Source organism: Ustilago hordei (assembly GCF_900519145.1).
Source record: "Ustilago hordei strain Uho2 genome assembly, contig: UHO2_contig_06, whole genome shotgun sequence".
Taxonomy (NCBI): domain Eukaryota; kingdom Fungi; phylum Basidiomycota; class Ustilaginomycetes; order Ustilaginales; family Ustilaginaceae; genus Ustilago; species Ustilago hordei.
In genome coordinates this window covers 906,453-929,704 of record NW_024545253.1, presented here as the reverse complement: position 1 = coordinate 929,704, position 23,252 = coordinate 906,453, and the positions used below count along the sequence as shown (strand labels likewise).

At 52.9% G+C, this 23,252-nt stretch overlaps 9 protein-coding genes across 9 annotated transcripts; 3 read left to right on the top strand and 6 right to left on the bottom strand.

Annotated features, from left to right (window-relative positions):
• Nucleotides 1-315: 315 nt before the first annotated feature.
• On the bottom strand, nucleotides 316-1,188 carry UHO2_03750 (uncharacterized protein; the record flags this gene model as incomplete). Its single annotated transcript, XM_041554356.1, has 1 exon — nucleotides 316-1,188. The coding sequence occupies one exon, from the start codon at nucleotides 1,186-1,188 to the stop codon at nucleotides 316-318; it is 873 nt and encodes a 290-aa protein (XP_041410290.1).
• A 490-nt stretch (nucleotides 1,189-1,678) lies between these two features.
• On the bottom strand, nucleotides 1,679-6,058 carry UHO2_03749 (uncharacterized protein; the record flags this gene model as incomplete). The annotated part of the gene is made up of 3 exons (XM_041554355.1): nucleotides 1,679-3,166; nucleotides 3,194-5,023; nucleotides 5,105-6,058. 3 exons carry the CDS (start codon nucleotides 6,056-6,058, stop codon nucleotides 1,679-1,681), a joined length of 4,272 nt encoding a protein of 1,423 aa, XP_041410289.1.
• A 1,220-nt stretch (nucleotides 6,059-7,278) lies between these two features.
• On the top strand, nucleotides 7,279-8,574 carry UHO2_03748 (uncharacterized protein; the record flags this gene model as incomplete). Its single annotated transcript, XM_041554354.1, has 2 exons — nucleotides 7,279-7,315; nucleotides 7,403-8,574. 2 exons carry the CDS (start codon nucleotides 7,279-7,281, stop codon nucleotides 8,572-8,574), a joined length of 1,209 nt encoding a protein of 402 aa, XP_041410288.1.
• Nucleotides 8,575-9,615: 1,041 nt separating this feature from the next.
• UHO2_03747 (uncharacterized protein) lies at nucleotides 9,616-10,825 on the bottom strand (the record flags this gene model as incomplete). The annotated part of the gene is made up of 3 exons (XM_041554353.1): nucleotides 9,616-10,135; nucleotides 10,424-10,657; nucleotides 10,752-10,825. The coding sequence occupies 3 exons, from the start codon at nucleotides 10,823-10,825 to the stop codon at nucleotides 9,616-9,618; spliced, it is 828 nt and encodes a 275-aa protein (XP_041410287.1).
• Nucleotides 10,826-11,281: 456 nt separating this feature from the next.
• UHO2_03746 (uncharacterized protein) lies at nucleotides 11,282-17,080 on the top strand (the record flags this gene model as incomplete). Its single annotated transcript, XM_041554352.1, has 1 exon — nucleotides 11,282-17,080. The coding sequence occupies one exon, from the start codon at nucleotides 11,282-11,284 to the stop codon at nucleotides 17,078-17,080; it is 5,799 nt and encodes a 1,932-aa protein (XP_041410286.1).
• Nucleotides 17,081-17,383: 303 nt separating this feature from the next.
• UHO2_03745 (uncharacterized protein) lies at nucleotides 17,384-17,955 on the bottom strand (the record flags this gene model as incomplete). Its single annotated transcript, XM_041554351.1, has 3 exons — nucleotides 17,384-17,476; nucleotides 17,567-17,663; nucleotides 17,750-17,955. 3 exons carry the CDS (start codon nucleotides 17,953-17,955, stop codon nucleotides 17,384-17,386), a joined length of 396 nt encoding a protein of 131 aa, XP_041410285.1.
• Nucleotides 17,956-18,489: 534 nt separating this feature from the next.
• On the bottom strand, nucleotides 18,490-19,602 carry UHO2_03744 (uncharacterized protein; the record flags this gene model as incomplete). The annotated part of the gene is made up of 1 exon (XM_041554350.1): nucleotides 18,490-19,602. The coding sequence occupies one exon, from the start codon at nucleotides 19,600-19,602 to the stop codon at nucleotides 18,490-18,492; it is 1,113 nt and encodes a 370-aa protein (XP_041410284.1).
• Nucleotides 19,603-20,103: 501 nt separating this feature from the next.
• UHO2_03743 (uncharacterized protein) lies at nucleotides 20,104-20,715 on the top strand (the record flags this gene model as incomplete). Its single annotated transcript, XM_041554349.1, has 1 exon — nucleotides 20,104-20,715. The coding sequence occupies one exon, from the start codon at nucleotides 20,104-20,106 to the stop codon at nucleotides 20,713-20,715; it is 612 nt and encodes a 203-aa protein (XP_041410283.1).
• A 177-nt stretch (nucleotides 20,716-20,892) lies between these two features.
• UHO2_03742 (uncharacterized protein) lies at nucleotides 20,893-22,220 on the bottom strand (the record flags this gene model as incomplete). The annotated part of the gene is made up of 3 exons (XM_041554348.1): nucleotides 20,893-21,158; nucleotides 21,252-21,384; nucleotides 21,483-22,220. 3 exons carry the CDS (start codon nucleotides 22,218-22,220, stop codon nucleotides 20,893-20,895), a joined length of 1,137 nt encoding a protein of 378 aa, XP_041410282.1.
• Nucleotides 22,221-23,252: the final 1,032 nt, after the last annotated feature.

Sequence of the window (23,252 nt, the reverse complement as noted above, 5' to 3'; positions counted from 1 at the left end):
CCGCTGTGCCGAATGAAGAAAAAATCCTAACTCTGTGCGTTAGTTGGCCGCAGGTCCATTGTGCCAAGAGCTTCAGATCATGTGAACAAGAAAGTTTGCAATTACGAGATAGTGATAAGAATACATGTTTGTGGCCTGACCGGTGAACGAGAAACCAAGAGATAACTTAGTAAGAGAGAGGATGTCGCTGATTGCATGAAAAGCCCATATCGGTGGCAACTCGAGATGACGGTAGACTGCCGCTACAGCATATGGCCAATTCCATGAGCTTATACACGCCTGAAGGGACTGCCGCCCCCGCTGCCGATCCGTCATTCAGCCCACACGACCCAATCTACGTTCGATGGCGCCGACAACCTTTGCCCAAGCACGCAGACACTGGTACCTAGCAGCAGGAGCCAGGTCTCCAAACGTTTGCAACCACAGTTGCCTGTTGTATGCGCGGTGACGGGCAGCATTAGCCTTGAGCCAAGCCGAGTAGAAGGTGGCCAGCGAGTCCGAATCCAAGTCCAGTTCGGACTCTTGTCCCTGCTGCTGAGACGTAGCAGCTGCTTGATTGCCATTTGCTGAGGATGCGGCCGGTAGTGTTGCAACCGCCTTGCTCGAGCCAGTCCGCGATCGGAATTCGGAGAGTGCCCGAATGAAGCGGGCGTTATTGTCCTGCCAGAAGCGTTGGTTGAAGTTGTCTGCCCTTGCCATACGAAGCTTATGCGCCAGCTCGGCTTCCTCGAGTTTTGCAAGAAGCCGTTCGAAGTAGAGTGAAGCTGACTTGGCTTTCCTTCGACGAGAGTGTGCGGTGCCAGACCAGCCAAGGCTAGAATCTCCTGACGTAGTGAATTCGTGGAGAGAGTAGGGATGTGACATGCTCAGCGCTGCTGATGAGCCAGAGGCGTGCGCAGCCAAAGAGGACGTATGGGATGAAACCTCTTCGAAAGCAGAGCCATATCGGATGGGCCGAAGATTGCTGATCGGATCGGCTGGGCCGACCATGTCTGCGCCGGGTCGAGCTGTGAAACGTGCAGATCGACGTGATAGTCTCGCCGATGAAGAAGAGGAAGTTGCTGTCGATGAAGAGGCGGGAGAGGAGGCTGACGATGATGATGCAAAGGTGCGACATGCCTCGAGATTGGCAGCAGCTCGGATGAGAGTGCGTGTGCTTGTCATCGAGGTCAGCGTGGAGGACGACATGTTGATCCATGTGACGGTTTCGCGACGAGAGGATGATAAAAGGTTGAAACAACGGCAAGTCAAGTTAAAAAGGGAATGTGTATTGCGCAGCCCCTTGTGGCGAGACGACTGAAGTTTATGTGTACGTCAACCTAAGGATGATGACTTCCCTATGGAAAGAAGGGTATACGATGGATGATAGGATGGAGGATGAGGGTGAATGCAGGGTCGGAAGGGTTGACTGGGTTAAGAGTAAGTCCATGTTGCAGCGCTCTTTTTCTAGCGAGTTTGAATTCTTTCCATGGAAGTTGCCGACTCGCTTCACTCAGAGTTGTGCTTTAAATGAAGATAACAATTAATATACGGCGTTATCGGGGTCACGATCAGACTCCCTTTACCACAGCCGTATGTTCTATGTAATGCTTAGTTTTCATGATGTGAGACTGAATGACAAACACATATATATACTCCATTCACTGCTCTGGTCCTATTCGAGGCAGGATGTGTCTCTTCATTTGTACTCCTGTGTTGCTATGATACCGGGTGCCACTGTGCTGTCACCATGACAACAATTACGTACCTCATTGTACTTCTCGCTTACGTGAGCCTCCCGTGTCTCAATGTCTCGGCCGTAACATGTGCATCTTACTTGAGATGCCGACGCATCTTCAACTCCCCCCTTCGGCGGGATCTCCAGTCCTATCATCCTAGCCAATCGTGAGGTGTTAAGACCCTGTAAGGGTTTTGTCAAGACATCTGCAACGTTGTTTGCCGTTCCGACATATTTGATTTCCACATCGCCCTCTTGTACGTGATCGCGAACGAAATGATACCGTGTGTCGATGTGCTTTAACTTCCAATGTTTGGCTGGATCTTTACTCACCTGTATGCACCCCTGGCTATCTGTGTATAGTACGGGCCGAATGTCCGTGGTCTCCAAATCCCGGAGCAAATATGAGAAGAATAAGGTTTCTCGTACCGCTTCAGAAGCGGCGACAAACTCTGCTTCGACTGCCGACAATGCCACACACTTCTGAACGTGTGATTTCCAACTCACTGGACACCCATATACATATGTTATCGACCCCGAGGTGCTTCTTTGTCCATTTGTGGGGTCGGATGCCCAGTTTGCGTCGGTATACGTCGTTACCGGTGTATCCGAGTGCTCGTTTGTCTCCCCTCCTAGGTGCAACTGATATTCGTTCGTTTGGTTCAGGTACTTTACCACGTGGATGGCTGCCTTCCATGCACTGTCGATCGGGATCGACATATATCGCGCCAATACGCCGACGGCAAAGGCAATATCTGGTCGGGCTGTGTTGGAGACCCATAATAGTTGGCCGACCAATTCTTGATACTTCTTTGCTCGCTGAGGTTCACATCGCTCGCCTCCGGCAACGTTCGCTACACTCAGCATGGGTACCCAAGATTTCTCGTTTGCTCCTCCTAACCATTTGTTCACCATTTCCTTGATGTATGCCGTTAGACCCAGAGATATCCTCCTCCGTCTTCTATCACGTGTGATCTTGATACCCAGAAACTCTTTGACCCTTCCATTGTCTTGTGTCTCCCATTTGTCCATGATCTCTCGCTTTGCGCGATCTACTTCATCACGACTGGGTGATGTTATTAGCATGTCGTCCACGTATGCTGTGATGATCGTGATCTTGTCGCCTGTCCCTCTTGAGTATAGGCATGGTGCGCTCGGCATGCAATGGAATCCGATCGTCCGGAGATGTGAGTCTAACTCAATGTTCCATTCTCGGCCCGATTGTTTCAGACCGTACAGTCCTTTCACTACCTTCAACACTTTTCCGGGTGGCATTTCGATTCCTACTGGGGGCTTGAGGTATACATCATGGTGTATAGTGGAGTTCAGGTACGCTTGCTTTACGTCGATAGAATCCATTTCCCAATCTCGTACTGCTGCGACAGCGATCACCCCTCGAATGGATTGGATGGGTGCTACTGGTGCAAAGACCTCTGTATAGTCGATGCCCTCGCGTTGAGTGAAACCTCATGCCACGAGCCGGGCTTTGAACTTTGTCGGCACGAGGTTTGCATCGGTTTTGATCTTGAGTACCCAACGTGTGTCGACAGTATTTGCACCCTTTGGGAGGTCGACTATCTCCCATGTGCCCATCGCCTCCAATCCATCCAGCTCCTTTCGCATGGCCTCCTCCCAGTGTTTTCTGTCCTTTCCACTCATTGCTTCATGTATGGTTGGGTCCAGGTTCTTTCTCCATTCCGGTCGCGTCGCTACGAGTCCATAGAATTCGCTGTCAATTTGAGTTTCGGCGATTGGTCCTTGTTCCATCACCTCCGCTGTTCCTTCGCTTAATCTTTCTTCCGAATCTGTCTCCATATCCATGTATTCTCGTAGTGGCTCTTCATCTGTTTCGTCGAATATATTTTCTTTATTGTATCCTAGATCTTCGAAATTTTCCTCTGTCATCATCATTGGGGGTGCCTTTGTGTCAACCGGTCGCCACTCTGTTCTGTCTGACCAGCACTTTGATTCCATGAATTTTGCTGAGTTGCTCCAGAAGATGTTCGGATTGTAGTCCGGGCTGTAGAAGAGCCAGCCCTTCCTTTCTAGACTGTACCCTAAGAAAATGGATGCGACGGCTCGCTGGTCCAGTTTCTTGTTGTCCCGTTTAACTTTGGGTACGTTTACCCATGCCAGACAACCAAACACTCGTAGGAGCTTTAAAGCTCGTTCCGGCGACTTGCCAAACATCGCTTGATAAGGGAATTCATTATCAACGCTCGGAGTGAGGTTTATTTTGAACGCCGCAGCTCTGATCGCGTATGGCCAGAACTTCTTCGGTAGTCTCCTCTGCATTAGCAACGTTCTCATCTTCTCTCCAAGGGTCCTGTTCATTCTTTCTACCCGTCCATTTTGTTTGCTGTTGTACCCTACGGTGGTTTGCCACTCTATGCCCTTTTCTAACGACCATTCTAATGCATCATTGCTTTTCCATTCCGTTCCTTGATCGGATCGGATCGTTTTTAGCTTCCGATCCGTCTGTGTCTCCAGGAACGAAACAATCCTTTTGAGTTGCATAAAGGCATGACTCTTTCGTGTCAATGGCTGTGCATACACATACTTGCTATGATCGTCGACCAGCACCAACGTGCATGTGTACTCCGTCACGTGGGACGAGTCTATTATTAGATCGACGTGGATAAGATCCAGGGGCCCTACGGCTCTTTCGCCGCTACCTTTCCCCATCCGAGCGCTTGTGCTCTTGGATCGTACGCACTGCTCACACGTCAGAGTGGTGTTTGGATCCAATTTCATGGTATGCTTATCCTTTAACTTGGTTGTGATCGCCTTGGCTTTATCTCTTCCTGGGTGCCCGAGACGCTCATGCCATAGTTGTTGTTTTGAAACTTTCGGCTCATTCTCAATATGCTCGAACTCCTCATCAACACCTTCAAACAATGGTGCTGATGTGGCCATTGCGCTTTCTTGCCATGTGTCACCTCGGAACTCCAGAAGTCCTCGCTCGCGATTCTTTGCAATCTTAAGTGTCATGCCGTTTGTTAGAAAAATTTGGCTGCCGGTTGTGTCCAATATCACTCGTGCTCCTTCATCCGTTAATGAATTTGTTGACAGAAGGTTAACATTAAGGTGCTTTACATACAATACATTTTGCAGAGAGATTTCCCCGTAATCTGTTGATATGCTTGCATCTCCTATAGCTGCCGCTTCCAAGACCTCGCTTCTGGCGGTAATTATCCACTTTCGGCAAGTTCTCGGGTGGATGAGCATGCTGTAGTCGTTCACCATATGGTAACTCGCCCCCGAGTCCAAGAGCCAATGAGCTGTTTCTTTTGTGTTCGAGGGGTCCTGCCATTTTATTGGGAGGGTGAGGGAGCACCACGCTTCCTATTTAGGTTCAGCGAGGGGGGAGTCCTTGGGAATGGTAACCAAGGCGTCGCATTGACTGATACCATGTCCCGGTCGCTTGCAGACCCAGCATCGGATTCGGCGTGACTTGCTTGCGTTCCTCGAGCTCGCGTGGCTGTTGTCGGCTTCGGCTTCGGTCTCTCCGGCCCGTTCGTTTTGATCGTCGTTGCCGGCGGTTCTAGCACTGGCTTGTCGAGGGTCGATCCTTTGTGCGGGGACGCTCTCGACAGCGGTCTGCCGGATGCTTAGTGCGGTGGCAAGGGCGTTGAAATCGATTTGATGGATGGTGGCAACCGTCTCCTTGTACACCGGATGCCGGATCGTGCATTTCTGCAGAGCCGAGAACAATGTATCATCGGCGAATGGTTTGCCGAGGAGGCTGCTTTCGGTTTGTATGGACCGGATCTCTTGAATTAGCTTTCTGGCGTCCGAGTTAAACATCTTTGTATCGTTGAGTTGCGAGATAAGCGCAAGTCTGTGAGACGTCTTGGTGGCTTCATTCGTGAGACCGTTTTCGATCTTTCTCCACACTTGGTTGAAAGTAAGGTACTCCTTGATTACATCTAGAACGAGGTAATTTACATTGTGTTCTCCGGTAGTGTCGATTGTTCCACGCAGGGCGTTGATTAAAGCATCGTCGAGGGAGCGGCTCCATTTCGGGTGTTTCTTGTCGTACGTTCCCTCGAGATGTTTCATCGCATGAGGCACGGATCGGAGGAAAGATTTCACGTGGGCGCTCCAGCTATGATAGTTTCGTGACGTGAGCTTTGGCACGGGTTCGAGGAGCTTTGCTAGGGTGCGAAAGTTATATCGCTTGTCACCATCATCAAAGTCGGAGTCGGAATCGGTGTCTTCGTCGGCTTCATCATTGATGGCCTCCGGCTCGTTCTCGCTCGTGGCATTATTATCGACCCGAACCTGGGTGTTCTTGCCTTTTCTGCCTCCTTTGGTCCTCGTTTCGGTGTCTTCTACCATGGTTGTCGGCGAGTTTCGGTTAGCTCGGTGATAGCTTCTTCAGACTCTTAATCAAATGAAGATAACAATTAATATACGGCGTTATCGGGGTCACGATCAGACTCCCTTTACCACAGCCGTATGTTCTATGTAATGCTTAGTTTTCATGATGTGAGACTGAATGACAAACACATATATATACTCCATTCACTGCTCTGGTCCTATTCGAGGCAGGATGTGTCTCTTCATTTGTACTCCTGTGTTGCTATGATACCGGGTGCCACTGTGCTGTCACCATGACAACAATTACGTACCTCATTGTACTTCTCGCTTACGTGAGCCTCCCGTGTCTCAATGTCTCGGCCGTAACATGTGCATCTTACTTGAGATGCCGACGCATCTTCAACTGCTTTGCCGCCGCTTTGTTTTCTGTTCTTGGAACACAGCAACAGCGCCACCACACACGCGACTTGGGCAGTACAAATTCGGCGCGTTGGAAGTGGGCATCTCACAGCTCAGAGCAGAGTTCCCAGTAAGTGTCACTCTGGGAATTTTTTTTCTCCTTTTCTCTCTCTCTCGCTCTCCCACATTGCCACCAAAAATGCGGGGAAGGCAGGCATGTCGGGTCTCGACCGCTTTGATGCTTTTCGCACTTCTTTATCAATGTTAAAGCGCCCCAGCTTCTCATTTTTCTTTTTTTTCTTTTTTTTTCGATCGGAACCGAAACATTCTTCTTGCTCTTCGGGACTTGCGACTGCCACACGAGCTCATTCTGAAGAATTCTGGATGAGGCTCCACTTGGGACTGCGCCAATCTTGCACAACACACCATCATCATACAAGGCAACTCGACCAGCCTTTGCGCACTTCCTCCCCCATCTGCATAAGGCCGTGTAGCATAGCTGCAAGCAAGCTCAGACAGGTGTTGCTGTGACCGTATCATCGAGTTTAGCGTTACGAAAGCCAGTGCCTTGGTGTATGCTTTCAGAGCACCAGACCAAAGCGTAATCTTTGCATCTTTCACAGGTAGTCATCGCTCTTGTGTGGTCTGCGTTGCGCATCCGCTCTGCTTCTCTTAGCCTGCTTATTTGCTCTGTTCAGTCTCAGCTTGTGCGCCCTCAGCCTTCGGATTGCCCCGAATACGCCTGGCTGTCACGCACCAAAGTGACATCCATCCTCAACCACCTCGTAACGCCACCTCGACACTGTTGAGCTGTCCACGCGGGCACAAAGAATATCAAAATGGCGGGTCCACAAAGAGGTTCGCGCGTCGTCTTCGGTAGGTACCAATCTGATCTTCTTTGGCGTTGACCGAGTGATGAGTCCTGACTTTGAAACCCTCTTCCATTCCATTCATTCACGCCAGTCGGAAACATCCCGTACGACATGTCCGAGGAGCAGCTTACCGATGTTTTCAGAGAGGTTGGAAAAGTTGTCGGTTTCCGTCTCGTCAATGATCGAGAGACGGGCAAGTTCAAAGGATATGGATTCTGCGAATTTGAGGACCCCGAGACAGCCGCATCAGCAGTGCGAAACCTGAACGAAGTCGAAGTTGGAGGTCGTGCGCTCCGCATCTCGTTCGCCGACATTGACCCACTCATGGAAGGACGATCTACACAACACGGTCAATTTGATCAGGAAGATCTTCGCAGGAGAGCAGCAGCCGTTGGACGTGCCGGCAGACCGGGAACCTTTGGTCATGGTGGCGCAAACAGGGGCGGAGGTCAAGCTGGAGGTGGATGGCAGCAGCGTGGTCCTGCAGACAACGGCTTTGGGCAAAGGCAATTTGGTGGTCAGGCCTACGGTGGCCAGGGTGGTCCTCAGATGGGCGGACCTGCAGGCGGTGCGTACGGTGCGCCAGGAGCTGGGCCAATGGGTGCTGGCGGTGGACCGGTCAAACTTCCACCAAATCTTCCCACCGGCGTGCCACTTCCTCCTGGCGTCGGCTCGACGGATGCTATCACACAGACGCTCGCGACGCTGCCACCCAACCAACTGCTTGACATCATGAGCCAGATGAAGTCGCTTGTTGCTACTTCGCCCGATCAAGCGCGCGCTTTGCTATCGGGCCACCCGCAATTAGCCTATGCCCTCTTCCAGGCCATGCTCATGATGAACGTGGTCGACCCTGAGATACTGCAGCGCATCCTCGCTGCTTCTGGAGCCATGCCTGGTGGTGGCGCCCCCGCCCCCGCCCCCGCCCCCGCCGCTGTTCCACCACACATGCAACAGTCCGGCGCCAACAATGGAGGCTCTGCGACACCTCCTCAGCACTACGGCGGTCCATCTCCGGGAGGTGCTTATCCTCCCAGCGCACGACCACCTCCTGCACCCTATGGACAGCAAGGGTACGGCGGTCAACCTCAAGGAGCCCCGGCCAACGACCCAGCAGCAGCACTCGCGGGACAGAACCTGCCCGAGGAGCAAAAGGCGCTCCTTATGCAGGTTCTTCAACTCACACCCGATCAGATCAATGCGCTCCCGCCCGATCAGAAAGCCAGCATTCTCCAGCTCAAGGCCCAATTTGGGCAAGCTTGAGCTCAGAACGTTGTTGCCGTCGTTGACCTTCTTCTGGATAGTTTGGGCCATGTTCTCCCATCTTCCTTCAGAACTCACTCGCTTTCTGCTTTCTAGCTGCTTCATTGCTGTAACATTATGCCATCATGCCAACATTCAATTTCATCTGGACAGCTACCGGCTATTGTTTGTGCGCGCCTGAGATGATTCATACCGTTCAACGCTGGCAGAATTGGAAGGGCATCGTTTGAATGAGCCACTGGCTTCGGATCGGGAGGTGACATTGTGAGTAAGTCTATGGCGCTTCTTTTGCGTCAACAACATCATTCGGAATGTTGGACATGGCGTTTGGCGCGAGCGAATCGTCATTGTGCTTCTTTGACCATCTAGCTTCGTTGCCTACCTACCCCACGTTCTAATCGCCGCATTGTCTCCACAAGCTTGGACGCCTTGTTGCTCTCATTTAAGCGAGATGCGCTCGTCAGCGCTCGCCTACGGAGCATACCCGCCAGCCTGCCATCGTACATTTGGATCACCTGAGAACAAGAAGAGGCTTGGTTACCGGACGGCGCACGGGATGATCACTGAATTCGGCATGAAGAAACCACTGAGGTCACCGGATAGCTTGTTTCAAGCCTGCCAGACAGAGTCAGTTCCACACGAGCAATGATCGAAGAGGCGGGGCGCAGTGGAGGTGAAAGAGTTGAAGATAAGTCGGAAATTTTCCAGGGTTTATCCAGAATGCCGAGAGGGCCAAGGTGGTGCAAGCAAACGCCCGCTTATTCACGAGCTAACTGAGGCACGTGAAGTGCATCAAGGTTGACATGGCAACGGCTCAGGAGCTCAGCAGGAGAGACACTCGACTCACCTAAGGTTGCTCGATGTTCTCAGAGAGGATGTGAAGATATATATATATATATATATATATATATATACTCATGTTTGTAGCCTTAGTTCACTTCACTGCAGTTGCTACACACCTGTACGAAGGGAGCCTGATCGTGGCCTCAAACAAAGTGGAGTCTATATTTTCAACTGAAACCGACGCAGCCGCCGCGATCATCAGAGAATCAGAGAATCATCCGCTGCAATCCATGCAGAAACACGCTCTTGCCTCGCTTCAGGCAAAACGCCAAGCGTTTCCTTTGAAGGCTTCTTTTGTTGCGCCACCAGCTCGCTTGCTCGCTTGCTCGCTCCATTCAAAGAAAAGCTAACGGACAAAACTTGACTTACTGCTACAGGTGAGAGGGATCGACTGACACAACAGGCATCAGCTTGTCGGAGTTCATTCCGATGCAGCATCAGCGCGGCAGACAAGAGGAACTGCCAAATTTCGAGCTCAGACCCGTCAGCAGACCCGTCAGCAGACCCGTCAGCAGACCCGTCAGTTTTTCCTTTTTCCTTTTTCCTTTTTCCTTTTTCCTTTTTCCGACCTCCACCGCGTTTAAGCAGAAGCGATGGATGTGTACCGCTGCCGCTGTTATGTTTTTGCTGCTCATTGTCGACAGCAGCATCTTTCTTGCTGTGGAGCAAAGTCTTGAGAAGGTCAAAGTGGGATGCGATGTCGACAAGCTGCGAAACACTGCGTAGTTGCAAGACATGCACCGACAGGGCTCGCTTCCCTTTTCTAGCTTGCCGGCGTTCCTGAATCTACATCTAGACTCTCTTGATGAAGTTGACCTCTCAAAAGCAATCGTGGATGCATGCAGGCAGATGAGATGTCGACACGCTACCAAACAACAACGCCTCTAAACTGAGTGGCTGAACTTCTTCGGGGGGCTGGACGATGAGGACAAGGAGCATCAATGAAGCCGGTCAAGTCAGTCATCGCTGCAGGCTCTGGCAGGCATCGAAAGCATGCACCTCTCACTCAGCTTGACAACCAAACCAAGCCAATGTGGGTGTGAATCCGTGGCTCATCTTGGGAATGTGTGGTGCTGTAAGGATTTGATTTCTCTTGAGTTTTTTCAGCCCATCGGATGCACTGTTTGATCCTTGCTGTTCGTTTTTGTGATTTTTGGCTCGCTTGCCCACTGCAACACCTGACTGCTCTTCCGCCTCGAGACACAACCATCCGCGGTCCACCCTGACCCTCTTTTGGGCCCTGAATCAGCTGAAACCTGCCTTTTATTTTATTCACTTTTATTTTATTTACTTTTTTTTCTTTTTCTTTCAAAGTTGAAGCTCAAGCTCGGAACTCAACAGGGTCAGCAGCAGCAGCAGCAGCAGCAGCAGCAGCAGCAGCAGCAACAGCAGCAGCAACAGCCAACATCCTGACAGGTTCAAGCTGCAGTCGGCTCTCCTTTGATGGTTTTTGCTGTCTCGCTCCTCGTCAGGATCATACCAGCTCCACTTTGTGTTTCGTCGCTTCTCATTTTGCCTCGTCTCCACTCGCCATCTCGCGGACACTGTCGCTCGTTTGCATCTTCGAGATGCTGGCCCATTCTACCATTCGCTCCTAACAACAGCTTCATCCCGAGCCACCGCCGACCGCGACTGAACCCCTCGCTCTTGTCTTATTTGCCTTCGCTACGCTTCAACGCATCAGTCTGGAAACGTCCCTGCTGCTCAGAACCGGTTGCCATCGTCAATATCCATGCACCATACGCACTGCAACTTCTAATACTTGTTCGGATGAATCCACCAGTATTTGTTCATCACCGCTCACGCCAGCAGTAGCAGGCGACGTCTGCGCTGGGACACCGTCGACCCTGCCCTTCTGCCCAACATGGCGCCAAATCACATACGCCCTGCTCAAGTGGCAGCCCTCGACATAACACCACCGCCGCCGCCGCTTCCTGAGAAGCCACGCGTCTGCCCTCCCGGCGCCGTCAAATCGATTTGTACCTTGTCAAACTCATCCATTCCAACTCTCTCATCAACATCTACAATACGTCTTGCTAGGCAGCCTTCCACCTCCTCATCCAGCATCCCAGCCTTTCAACAATCGCCCTTCTCTTCGGCTCGCAAACCTGTCCGGTCCGCCATTTTCCCCTCTTCTTCGCGTTCGGCACTTCCTCTTCCCGCGCTAGATCCAAACCAAGATCATCACCGAAGCGACTCGGGCAGATCTACCGGTTCCTCGCGCTCCACTGCCACCACCGACAGCTTCTTTGTGCCTCAGCATCCCCACGAACTTCATCGGCGCCTCAAGGATCTTCCAGCTCCTCCTTCCTCCTCCTCGCTAGCCGATCTCTCCAAGCAAGTCGAGCCGTCAGATGCCCCCACATCAGCGCTTGGCTTGAATGTGACCATCGAACCTACTGCTGGATCTGCTGCTTTACCTCCTCACAACTTCTTTCGCAGCAAGAGCTCCGTCAGCACCACACCAACTAGTCCTGAGGAAGCTGATCGTTCACCCTTAGCACCGCCAGAGTTGGCGGATTTTGATTTAGTTGACAATGACGAGCCTCGAGCTAAGGCCAAGTCGGTCGCAGGCCCTCGCGACGGCCTGGACGACTTCTGGAAGTCAGACTATTCGTACGCTCGACCTTCAGCAGATCTGTACGAGCTCTCCTTGCCTCCCCTGATGCGTTCCAACGCCCCAATTCCACCATCACGGTCCCAGTCGCTTGACCCTTTCTCTGCACCGATCAGTCCTAGCGATGTTGGCAACAGGATCGCAGATTCGTCCCTTTCCCGACACAATCTTACGCTGGAGGAACAAGTGCCGCTGCCTGGCTCTTCCACGCCCCTCGTTGCCGCCAACCTTCGCAAGCTGGATTCTCAGCATCTTGTCATCGACGCCAGTCCTTTGACCGCCTCCCAGGAATCCAATGTCAGCTCGAACCCTGCTGTCTCACCGGTCAGTCCAGCTCAGACTCTGACAACGCGCGGCCATGGCGTCAATCGACTTGCAGTTCCCTCCGCCTTTCCCTATCCTCAACCGACCGCATCAGCCAGCTCTTCCACTTCCGCCATCGATCAGAAGTCGCAGCCAAACAAGTCCACATCCAGCCTCTCCACTTCCTCGACTCATGAAGCCGACAAAGCGGCACTGACAACAGCATCGAAGCGCTCATCTGCATCCTCCAGCAGCTACTTCCGTATGACACTGTCCAGACAGGCAAAGACGTTGCGCAATTCCTTCATGTGGACTCCTTCATCCGCCGCCCAGCCACTCGCCATGAGCCAGGACCGCATCACTTCTCATCTTTCACTGACTAGTCCTGGAGGCTCTTCTACTCCCCTTTCCCACAGCTCAAGTCCACGCTTGGGAGTCACCAGCCCAAGTCTTGCGACCCAGGACTTGCCTCCAGCGCCGAAGCCCCCACAGATCGAGAAGCAGAGCATCGCCTCAGCAAGTACCGAAGCAAGTCGTGGTCATGCCACCAAGCGAAGCACTGCAAGCACCTCGCTGTCAGAGAATGTTGGAACCGCCACTTCTCAGAAAGTCAAAGCTGGGTCGCCTTGCGCGACGCACAGTTCTGCGAACGCCAACGTCTCATCCATGTCAAGGTTCAGTGCCTCCTCCAGCTCGAAGCAGCCGCCAACAGATTATGGCAAGACTGAGGATCGTCCACGATCCCGGCTTTCTTCTCGCTTCGGACTCCACAACAGCCATTGGTCCATGAAGATCTCGAGCCTCAAGCCAAAGAAGGCGAACGATGCCATGCTGGACAAAGCTGCAACGCCTAGCCTGACAACTGCGCCCCTGCCCCGAGCTTCGACCCGGCGGTCAAAGAGCAATGCGGCTATCTCAACGGCAAGCACAGTGGCCTCGACAGCTATCAACACCGCAGGTACACGTGGCGAGACGAGCTACACGCCTACTGTCAGAACTGTCAAGCGGCCAGGGTCTTTGGTCATCCCACCCAGCTCAGTGCTAACAAGTGGCCAGAAGAGCGCCGATTCCCAGCTCTCGCCGTCCTTTGCCGAGACATTTGCTTTCCTCAACGGTCAGATCGATTCTGCAGAGCCTTCGCTGCCTCTGATGACTGTCTCTATCCCACCGAGCAAAGGTGGCAGGGTTGCTTTGAGCACTCCACCATTGAGCGGTGTCGAGTCCAAGCCTTCCTCTGCCGCGTTGCCAGCGCGACGCCGCTCCGATGCGAACCTGCAGACCTCATCAGCAGCCTCTGCGGCCTCAAGCAGCCTCAATAAAGCTGGCGCGAACGGAGGGGGACTCCAACTTGAGGTCGTCCCGAAAGCAGATGCAGAGAAGCCGGAGACACCGAAAGAGACTCTGTTTGATCATCTCGCAGACTCGCCCGAGGCCGTCTACAAATCGCTTACCTTTCCGAATCCGACGCCGACATCGTTGCCAGCTTCACAGTCGCTGGACAGTGTTACACCGAAGCCAACAGGGAAGGGCGGAAAAGCCTTTGGCCACAAGAAGCAAATATCACTTGGCTCGACAACTCTCATCTCGAAGTCTGATTCTCGTAAGGCGGCCGATGACCTGGAAAAACGTGTTAGCGATGCGCCTCTGGCTAACACCAGCCTGCCATTAGCCAATGGACGCATCAGCACGAGATCCAGCTTCTCGAACCTTCTCCCGGCGTTTACTCCTGTCAACGAGGAGAGCTGCTTCTTTGATGCTCTGACATCTCCGCTGGACGAGCAGCCACCCACCTCAAACTCGAGTCTGTCCCCGGATGACTCGGTGCTTCCGACGTTCGCCACCGCTGCGGACTTTTTCTCTCGCGCAAGTACCAGGCCTTCCAGCCCATCAATGGTTCGCCCTGTCGCTTCGAAGAGCACCACTCCAGTCACAGGGGTCATGCCAAGTACCTCAAACTGTCGGACATCTCTCAGTCGCCGTCTGTCTATCGCCTTGGAGTCACGCTCTGTGAGGAATGAAGTCGTACCATCTGCGCAGACTCCTCGAGCAAAGACGGGTCGTGTCGATGTACTGCCTGCCAGACCAGAGACCAGCCTTGGCTTCCATCTTCGTAATCCTCTCCGCAGAGACCGCAAGACTTCTGTCACCAAACTGGCTGACGTAACGCAGAAATCGACAGTATCTGATCGCAATGAAAATGCCGACGCCAAAACAACTGCTTCTGCTTTCCGTAAGATCTCTTCGAAGCTCGATAGAACACCGCCTGCGACCAAGGAATCAGCACGACCTGGAACGTCGCTTGGTTTCTCGACCTCGACGACCGGGCGCACAAAGGCCGGACGAGGCTTCAGCAGCAGTGTCCTGGCCCCAACCAAGAGCTCTCTGGCTCGAAGTGCGCAAGCGTCTCCGCCTTCCACCGGCCGACCCGCTGTGCGATCGGTTTCCGTCTCGTCTCTAGCGACACCCTCGTCGGTCCGTGCATCGAGCTCAAGTCAGCGCTCGCCTCAGCGTCCTGCCAATCCCCCCTCTTCCTTCCGCGGAAGTGGTGTGCCCGGGCTTCAAAATGGGTCTCCGATGAAAGCGTCTCTGAGCAGACCCATGCTCACGCGCGATAAGATGGGCTCTGCAAACCCGAGTGGTCCTCAACTTTCACCCTTCACTTCAGGCTCACGGGCCCAAGAGCAAGGATCGCAGTCGTTGACAGCGCTGCCACAGCCTGATAGAGCCTCCGATCTCTCAACTTCGCCTGAGGAAACCGATGTGCGCCGTCGGCGTACACTCAGCAAGCCCATACTGCGTCCCATCCGTACACCGTTCGCAGAAGATAAGCAGTTCACCCAGCCATCAACGGCGATGGGCTTCCGCAGAGCGATGACCGGCCAAGACCGCAAGATGAGCCAACCCACGCTCGATATGGTCGATGATCGCGAGTTCCTTGAGGCGCTGGAACAGGTGCGTCAACTACACCGCGAGCGCATTCAAGCTCAAGCTCAAGTGGTCGAGAACAAGACGCGCCTTGCTCGACTCGGTATGATGTCAGGCAACTACCTCAAGACCAAGGCTGGATCCATGCTTGACGATGATGAGCCTGTCGACGAGAGGAATGATGCGAACGATGGTCATGCCGTAGTCCCACGAGGTCGAAATGCAGGCGTGGCCTCGTTGAATGAATCTCAGTCTGGAATACCTCAGGGCTTGTGCTTGCGACATAAGCGCTCTGCCAGTGCTGATGCGAAGCTGGGCCGCTCTTGGTCGGCTTCATCCACCTCCAAGAGCCCCGACAAGGATGTCGATCAACGACAGAAAGACATTGTCAAGGCATACGCTGACAAGGTCCAGCCTGTTGGCCCTCCAACAACCGGCCTGGAATGGGGTGTCGGCAAAGCCAGTGGCAAGCTGCACGATGGCACGTTCGTCAACGACGACGACTGGAAGAAAGAGGTCAAGGCGCTCTTCCTTATCCGAGAGCTTGTGCAGACGGAAAGAAGCTATGCTCGACACCTTGGTAGCCTGCTCAGCGTGGTACGCAAGATGCAGACAGGTCCGACCGGCGGTGCTACTTGTCTGACCAGCAAGCGCAAATCGACCAGCAATCTCTTTGCAACCTACTCGGCAGCCTACAGTGGCAAAGGGTTGTCGAATGCTGCACCGCCCAGTCATGTTGCTCTGCTCAAGACGTATCTACCTCAGCTCATTGCCCTCAGCAACGCGCTTGTCCAACGCTTCGAGGAGAACCCGACGAGTGCTGGTGTTGGTGCTGCTTTCGATGCCTTGTCAGCTCAGTTGGAGTCCACCTTTGTCGGCTGGTCCGCCGCCGCATCTCAAGCCCTGACAGACTTGCGTTCGACCGAGCTCGCGAAAGGCAAGTCGCCGTACAAGATCGGCTTGGTACCACTGATGCCTCACGAATCGACTGAAGTGGGCGCTTCTTCGACGACAGATGCTTCGAGCAGCCGTGGTCGTTCGTCTCCGGGCTCTGTCTTCCGCAACTCCACGCTGCGCATGACTTCGCTGACACGGCCAACTTCGCCTGTTGCTGCACGCCACGATGCGGATGCACTGTCGCCGAGCGAGGCTGCTGCTAGTGCTACGCTGCCAGCGAGGAGATCGACCAAGCGTCGTAGCACTATCACAAGCACATGTTTCATTCCTAGTACCAGCTATCTTGCGCCGCGAGTGGCCGTCACTCCGGGTCCCGTCCTGAGCACGAGTCCCGAGGAGGAGAAAGGGTTGAACGCAGCAGCAAGCCCGGATGATGCGAGAGCTAGTGCTACATCTTCGCGCCGTTTTGCCCACTCAAGAAGCCAATCGACGCTGATCACTCCCCTACCCACGTCTACTTCTTCACATTCTGCCGAGCCATGGTTGGCGCTCACCATGACCTCGCCAGCTTCTCAGGCGCCCCAGGCAGTTGTCAAGACGAGCAAGAGTCTCACACCGATGGACATCGCTATCATGCCCACGCAGCGCATTCCGAGGTACGGGCTGATGCTGCGTGATTTACTCCGCAACACTCCGCCTGAGTCTCTCTCGCATGCTCGTGTCCAGCGGGCAACAGCGCTGATTCAGAAGGTGGCTCTGTTGTGCGATTCGGCTGCGTTTGTGTCGGCTGCCCCGGGATCGGGCGCTGCTACACCTTCGCGTGCGGGTAGCGTACTCGGCATGACAAGCGACGAGTCGAACAGTGTTCATGCTTCGCCGTTGCTGACTAGTTCCGGGTTCACGTCTGTCAAGCGTAATTAAAATCCTTGTCTTCAATTGCCTCTATGCCTCTATGGACCCTTCTGGATCTGATGCACCTCCCCTCCCCATCGAACAATCTCTCCCTTGCTCCTTTGTACTGCGTTTTATCGCTTTTCCGTGGCTCTTTCACCTCATTGGATCGGTCTGCTGTATTTGTACGAGTATATCCAGATGTCTTTTGCACACGAATCGAAATTGTCTTTTGCATCTTATCTGCTGTCTGATTTAGCTGCTTGCATTGAGTCGCAGTCGAGGATGGTATGGTACATGGGCATGAGTTTTGGCTTGTTTCTGAAGAGGAGGCTAAGACGATTGTTGAAGTTGCTGTTGACGGTTTACGCTGGAGAAAATATCTTTGAGGTGTGCTTGTGCGTCTTCTCCTTGTTTTTGCAGATACTGTCAAGTCGCAGAGACATAAGACGAGGGAAAGTGTAAGAAGGTGCTGGAAGGAACGAAAGTGGTCGAAAATGAGATTAGGAAACGTACCTTTTGCTTCTTTTGCAAAGCTTCGATATCTGATGTGATTGCTTTTTGTTTCTGATCCAGTTCTGCCAATACTACTGGTTGCGACTCTTGCATGAACCTAGGCCCCAACAATGAGCTCGTTAAAGAAGTTCAGCCGTCTTGCTCTGTAAGAGAATATAAAGAGGGAGGAGGGTGGACACTTACATCTTGCCAACAGAACGGTAAAATGGCGCATTTGGATCTTCTACCGCCTTCAATTCTGTGAGAGTGAGTGTGTTGAGTTTTGCTTCTCGTTCACGAGCTGAGATCTGAGCGCGGAGAGCAGCAAGTTGTTGGTTGGTCTGGTAGACTTGAAGTTGGATCTTCTCGAGAACTTTGGAGAGCGTTTCGTCTGGGATACGGGATGACATCGTGTGCGTGTTTCTCCTTGTGTTTCGCGTGTGCTGCTGATGGCAAAATCTTCGAAGCAAGTCTGAACCGGCTCTGCTGGTATCCAAGCCTTGTCAGTCCGTTTGCAAACCGAGTTGTGAGTTGCGTAAGATAAAGGTTGCGATGCTGATTGAGAGTCGAATAGGAGAGTGCCGAGAAGATGCATGAGTAGGCTTGATTGGAAGAGGTGTGAGCAGTGTGGAGCTTGACCCTTTCCACTCTGCCGAGTTCCGCGACTTTGCAGCTGCACACGCTACTTTCTTTAAAGTGTTGCTCTCACCTCAAGCCGAAAAGGAGTGGAACAAACGCTCAAAAGCTTGATGTTGCGAGCCTCGCTCCGCTCTTTGACGGAGCCATACTTTTCTGCTCGAGTTGATGTCGTCTTTGAACCCTTTAGTCATCTACGGCAAGCTAGATCGCGCCGAAGGTTTGAAAGAGCTCAATTCACATTCGAGTCGGACGTCACACTTGCCAGCCAGTTGGTTCATTTTCGATTGCTTCTGGTTGGCAGCCGCTCAAGCCGCTGCTGGCAATTTCTGATACAGCCCATCCTGAACAGACTTCTTAAATGGTGTACTGATCTCGTCCTTGTCCGCAAAGTAGGCTAGTGCCAACTCTCTTGCCACGGTGAAACCTGCATCGACGCTTTTGTCCGACTTAGCATCTGCTGGTGTACCGCTTTTCTGAACCTGACCGAAGATCTGACTATTGTACTCGAAGTTGAGTGATGTACGGACTGGTTTGATGCTTCCACTCGTTGGCAAGATCACAAGATCAAGAGGCGAGCCTTTGGGAACAGAACCTCTTGGGAAAGAGTCCTTGATCTGCTGAATGGCCTCCTGGAACTGAGACTCCAAAGGAGAGTCAGACTGAATGCGGGCCTGCTTGATCGCCTTCTTGAGACGGTTCTGTAGCGCACGGATGAAGCCATCGCGGAGGTGGTTGAAGTCGGTGTTGCGGACTGGGACAATGCGTATCACTGCCGAGGTTCCATTATCGAGCATCTCCTGGACGTGCTGTTCGAGGCTATTTCCCTGTGCATCTGAGCTAGAGAACTGAGGTAAGCCAGCTTGGAGCTTCTTCTCGTCAAGATAGAGGGCAGCGACGTAGACTCGGACACGGAGGAAGGAGACGGTGCGAACACCCAACCCGACGAGGCGGAAACGTGGCTCGCTCTGACCGGAAGACTTGCACGATGCCGGTGTGGGAAGGTAGAGTGGGAAGCTCAGGTTGGTGTCGGTGTCTATGACAGTCTGCTTTGATGGGTCTGCAGCTAGCGAGGTCAAGTTTGATGCGGCAGCGGAGGTCGGCGCTGAATCGTCCAGCTTCAACGAGTCACCAGAGGACAATGTGTGAGCCAAAATGAAGCCGACTAGCGCAGCTGCGACAAGCAGGGAGCTGCGCCCGTTCTGGCTTGAGCTAGCATCAGATCTAGCTTGCAAAGTTGCGGCGACTAGAGAAGGATGAAAAGACTGCTGAAAAAAAGCCGGTCGATGAGCGACTGACTTGGAGGGCTGAATCGATGGATGGGACCGCGAAAAGGTAGGGACGCTTCTTGGCGCAGTTGGGCGGCACAATGCCGTGACGCGGACTGCTGTTAGCACAGCTGAGAATCTCGAAGCAAGCATGTCTGTCAGAGAATAGTTTGTTATACTTTAGGTCGGTGATATTGATGGTGAAGCTTGAAGTGGTCAACAACAAGTTCGTGGTCTGTGAACAAACGGAAGCTTCCGAGTCGTCACCTTTCCGATCTTTCAGCATGTTAGTTTCAAGGATCTCACAACTTTGGCTTTAAACGCTTTCAGGGTCCAAAAACGCTGCCAGCGGAGAATTTTGAGGCGAACAGAGAAAGACACAGACAGAAGCCGTTCGCCTCGTCTAGACAGAGGCCCGAATTCACACACAGCCGATACAGTAAAGGAGTGGAGCGAATTCAGCCGCGAACCAACACTTGCACCCTTGCAGATGGAACGAACCTCTAGCCGACACTGGCCTTGATCACGTCAACATCACTCCAACGTGGATCCTTGCTGGCTTGCTTTCCGACAACCACCCACCATCTTGTACGTCGAACTTTCACAATCGAACACCATAACATCAACAACTGCGACAGTCTCAACAGGTCACCTATGCCTGCCACGATCCCTGCCGGCCCAGCAGATCCTCTCGGAACCAACGTACCGTCTGATCTGCCCGCCATGCCGACGGCAACAACGTCAAGTCTGACGCCCGAGTCAGAGCTCCAGCTCGCATTCGATGCATCATTCATTCCTAAAACCGTCAAAGACATCCTACCAGAAGATATCATCGTCCGTCCACTTGCTAGCGATGACTACAACCGCGGCCATCTCCGTGTTCTCGCGGACCTCACCCAGGCTCCCGATATCGGCCCTGCCGTATGGTCAAAGCAATTTGCTCTCCAACTCGCATCCCCGGACACCTACTACCCTATCGTCTTCATCCACACACCAACAGACCAGATCGTGGCCTGCGGAACACTCTTCGTCGAATTCAAGTTCCTGAGGAATGCGGGGCTTTGCGGACACATAGAGGATATCGTCGTGCACAAGGATGGACAAGGAAAAGGGTTAGGGAAGAAAATCATCGAGGTATTGACAGAAGTCGCGAAGAGGAGAGGCTGTTACAAGGTCATTTTGGATTGTAGCGAGAAGAACGTGCCTTTTTACGAGAAGTGCGGTTACCACAAGGCAGGAGAGCAGATGGCTGTGTACTACGTCTAGGCCTCAAGCTCTCGTAGCGTTCCAGCATCACATGACAATGTATTAGCTCTCAATAGACAATCAACTTGCGTCTTCTTCATCATCTCGTCACAGATCTGACTGTGGCGGTTGGCTGGAAGCGCCGTGTAGACTCAAATGAGCCGATTTCGACCTTCGATTGGATTTAAAAGAGCGAGTCTACTCCCTCCACCGACCAACTTCAACCTCGCATAACGACTCGAAGCCAAGCAAGCTCTGTGAACCCCTTGTCTCGATGTAAGGTAGACTGATCCATGCCTCGTATGCTCCACGTCGCTCTTTGCTTCTTCGTTCGGCAGCTCCTTCGCTGTTCCGTGACGAGACGGAGGCTGGAGGCTCACCTGAGTGTATCAGCGTTGGCACGAGAAGCTGCAGGTGTTGAGTCGATACGCGGTACTGTGAGGCCAACTCTGATGTCCGTTCAACTGCGGAATCACGAAAGCCACAGCAAAGACATGATGTGTTAGAGAGAGCTCCGTTATCGGAAGGAAGCAAATCTACGAGAGTTTCGTACTTACTGAAACGATCCAAAGACCATGTAGCCCAGAGCGGTTCTTGGAATGCAAACTCGAGCCCTTTACGTTGAGTTGCTTCTTCAAGTAAGCTTCGAAGCGAGTCGCTTGCTGTTGTCAACTTGTTCAATGCTTTGGTCTGTCGATCCGAATTGAGAAAGCACGCACGGCATCAAGGTTAGCTTCGGTCTTCCAAAGCCGCTGTTATCCCGCAAGTCCAGCTCTCTGTATACTTACGAGTCTATCAAGAACAGACGTCAACCCATAGTGTGCTGCCTCTATCCGTTTCGATGCGTCTGCTAGCCGTGACTCTCTCAATCCTCCAGGTCCGAGGATTGGATCGTGTGCTTGTTTCGGGTCCAGAGCGATCGCTCTCCTCTTGTCTTGAGCCTTTGGGCGTATTGAAGCCGGTCCCTTCGCTTTCCGTGTCGAGCCGGCATCGCGCTGTCCCAGCTCATTCGCAGCCTGCACATCTTCCCATCCTTCGACCGCTTCTTTGGCCCACTTGAGTCCGTCGAAGATCGCAATCTCTTCCCACATCCTCGCTGCTGCTGCAAATGCAAGCAGCAGCGTCCGACACTGTCGATGATATGTTGTTTCAAAATCCCTGCTGAGTAGTCCTGTCGAATCGTACATCGAAGACGAAGCTGCTGGCAGGTTGCTTCCTCCACTTCCTCCAGATGTTGGAGGCGAGGTGTATCGGTTTGGTGCTGCAGGAGATGAATGAGACGATCCTGAAAGCGAGATGCTCCGATTTCCTTCACCGCCGCTGCCCCCTCCACCACTGCCATTACCGAGGGCAGATGATTTCAATCTTTTGGGCGTTGATGGGGCTTGTCTGCTCGTTGATGCTGAAGAAGACGGAGGCGGTGTACCCGATTTGCCTGCTTTCGTTAACAGAGCGGCATTTTGGCTGTTCTTCCCAAATGGAGACAGCGCGGCCACTGAGGATCGGTTTGGGGCTGTAGACGGCATGCTGGAGTGCTTGTGATCCGGCAAGCGCTGCCAGACAAGTAACAAGGGACATGTTGTGGGAAGAGTTCGTTTGAGCTAGAAGCAACAAAGTGGAGCAAACCACAAATTTCGGCAAGCAAGTCGGGAGACGGAGATCTCTGTGAAAACGCGGGGAGTGTGTTACATCCTGTCTGGACTCAATCGTACGAGATAAAACCAAACTAGCCGACTATAATAAAACGCTGAAAACTGGTGAATTGCAGGCAAAGACCCGTGAGGTCCTCGAAGCTCGACAAGAGGCTCCCAGCCCGCCGGAACGGGGGCCGGTCGAGCGCAGAAACGAACGGCAAGGGAGGGAGTACAGGGAGGGCAAAGAATCGACAAACCAGATGATTGTATACCTGGCTTTGGGGAAGGTGATGGTAGTGACAAGAGGAGCAAAGAGCAGAGTGATGTTGTGAAGAGCGGAGCGAAGAAACAACAATGCGATGGCTGAGTCCAGACAGGCACGCCTTTTCTATGAAATCACGTGATGCAAAGACAAAATCTGTTCAGGGGGCAAGCGACTCTTAATGTCATACCTGAGCCGGGCATCAGCTTGACTACATACGAGCTGGCTGCAGAAACACACTTCTGGAGGGGATAATGGTCAGGGCTTGCACAGCCGAGGCAAGTGAGGCTCAACAGATGCTATAAAGGTTCACGGACTAGCTGTTTGCTTCTTCATTTTCTGAGTCCTGCTCACGACCCTGTTGCTGGCATACTCTCGCATCCGATGAAACGTCAGTCTCTGGAAATACGTCGGGACAAAATGCCATGGAATTGCTCCGAAAGCGTGGAAAGCCCGCGCTATCCATCGACAGGATGCATCTGAAGTGTCCGTTTTGCGATGCGGCCTTGTCGCTTTTATTCCAAAACTCCTCTGTCTGCAACTACAGACTCAGTATGTGGCCGTCGTCTCAAGCCGTCGAAGCTGAACATGAGAGCGTTGAGGGGAACAGCAGGAGATGAACGGCAAGGTCGTCAGTTGCCAGCACGCCCGCATACCTTGAC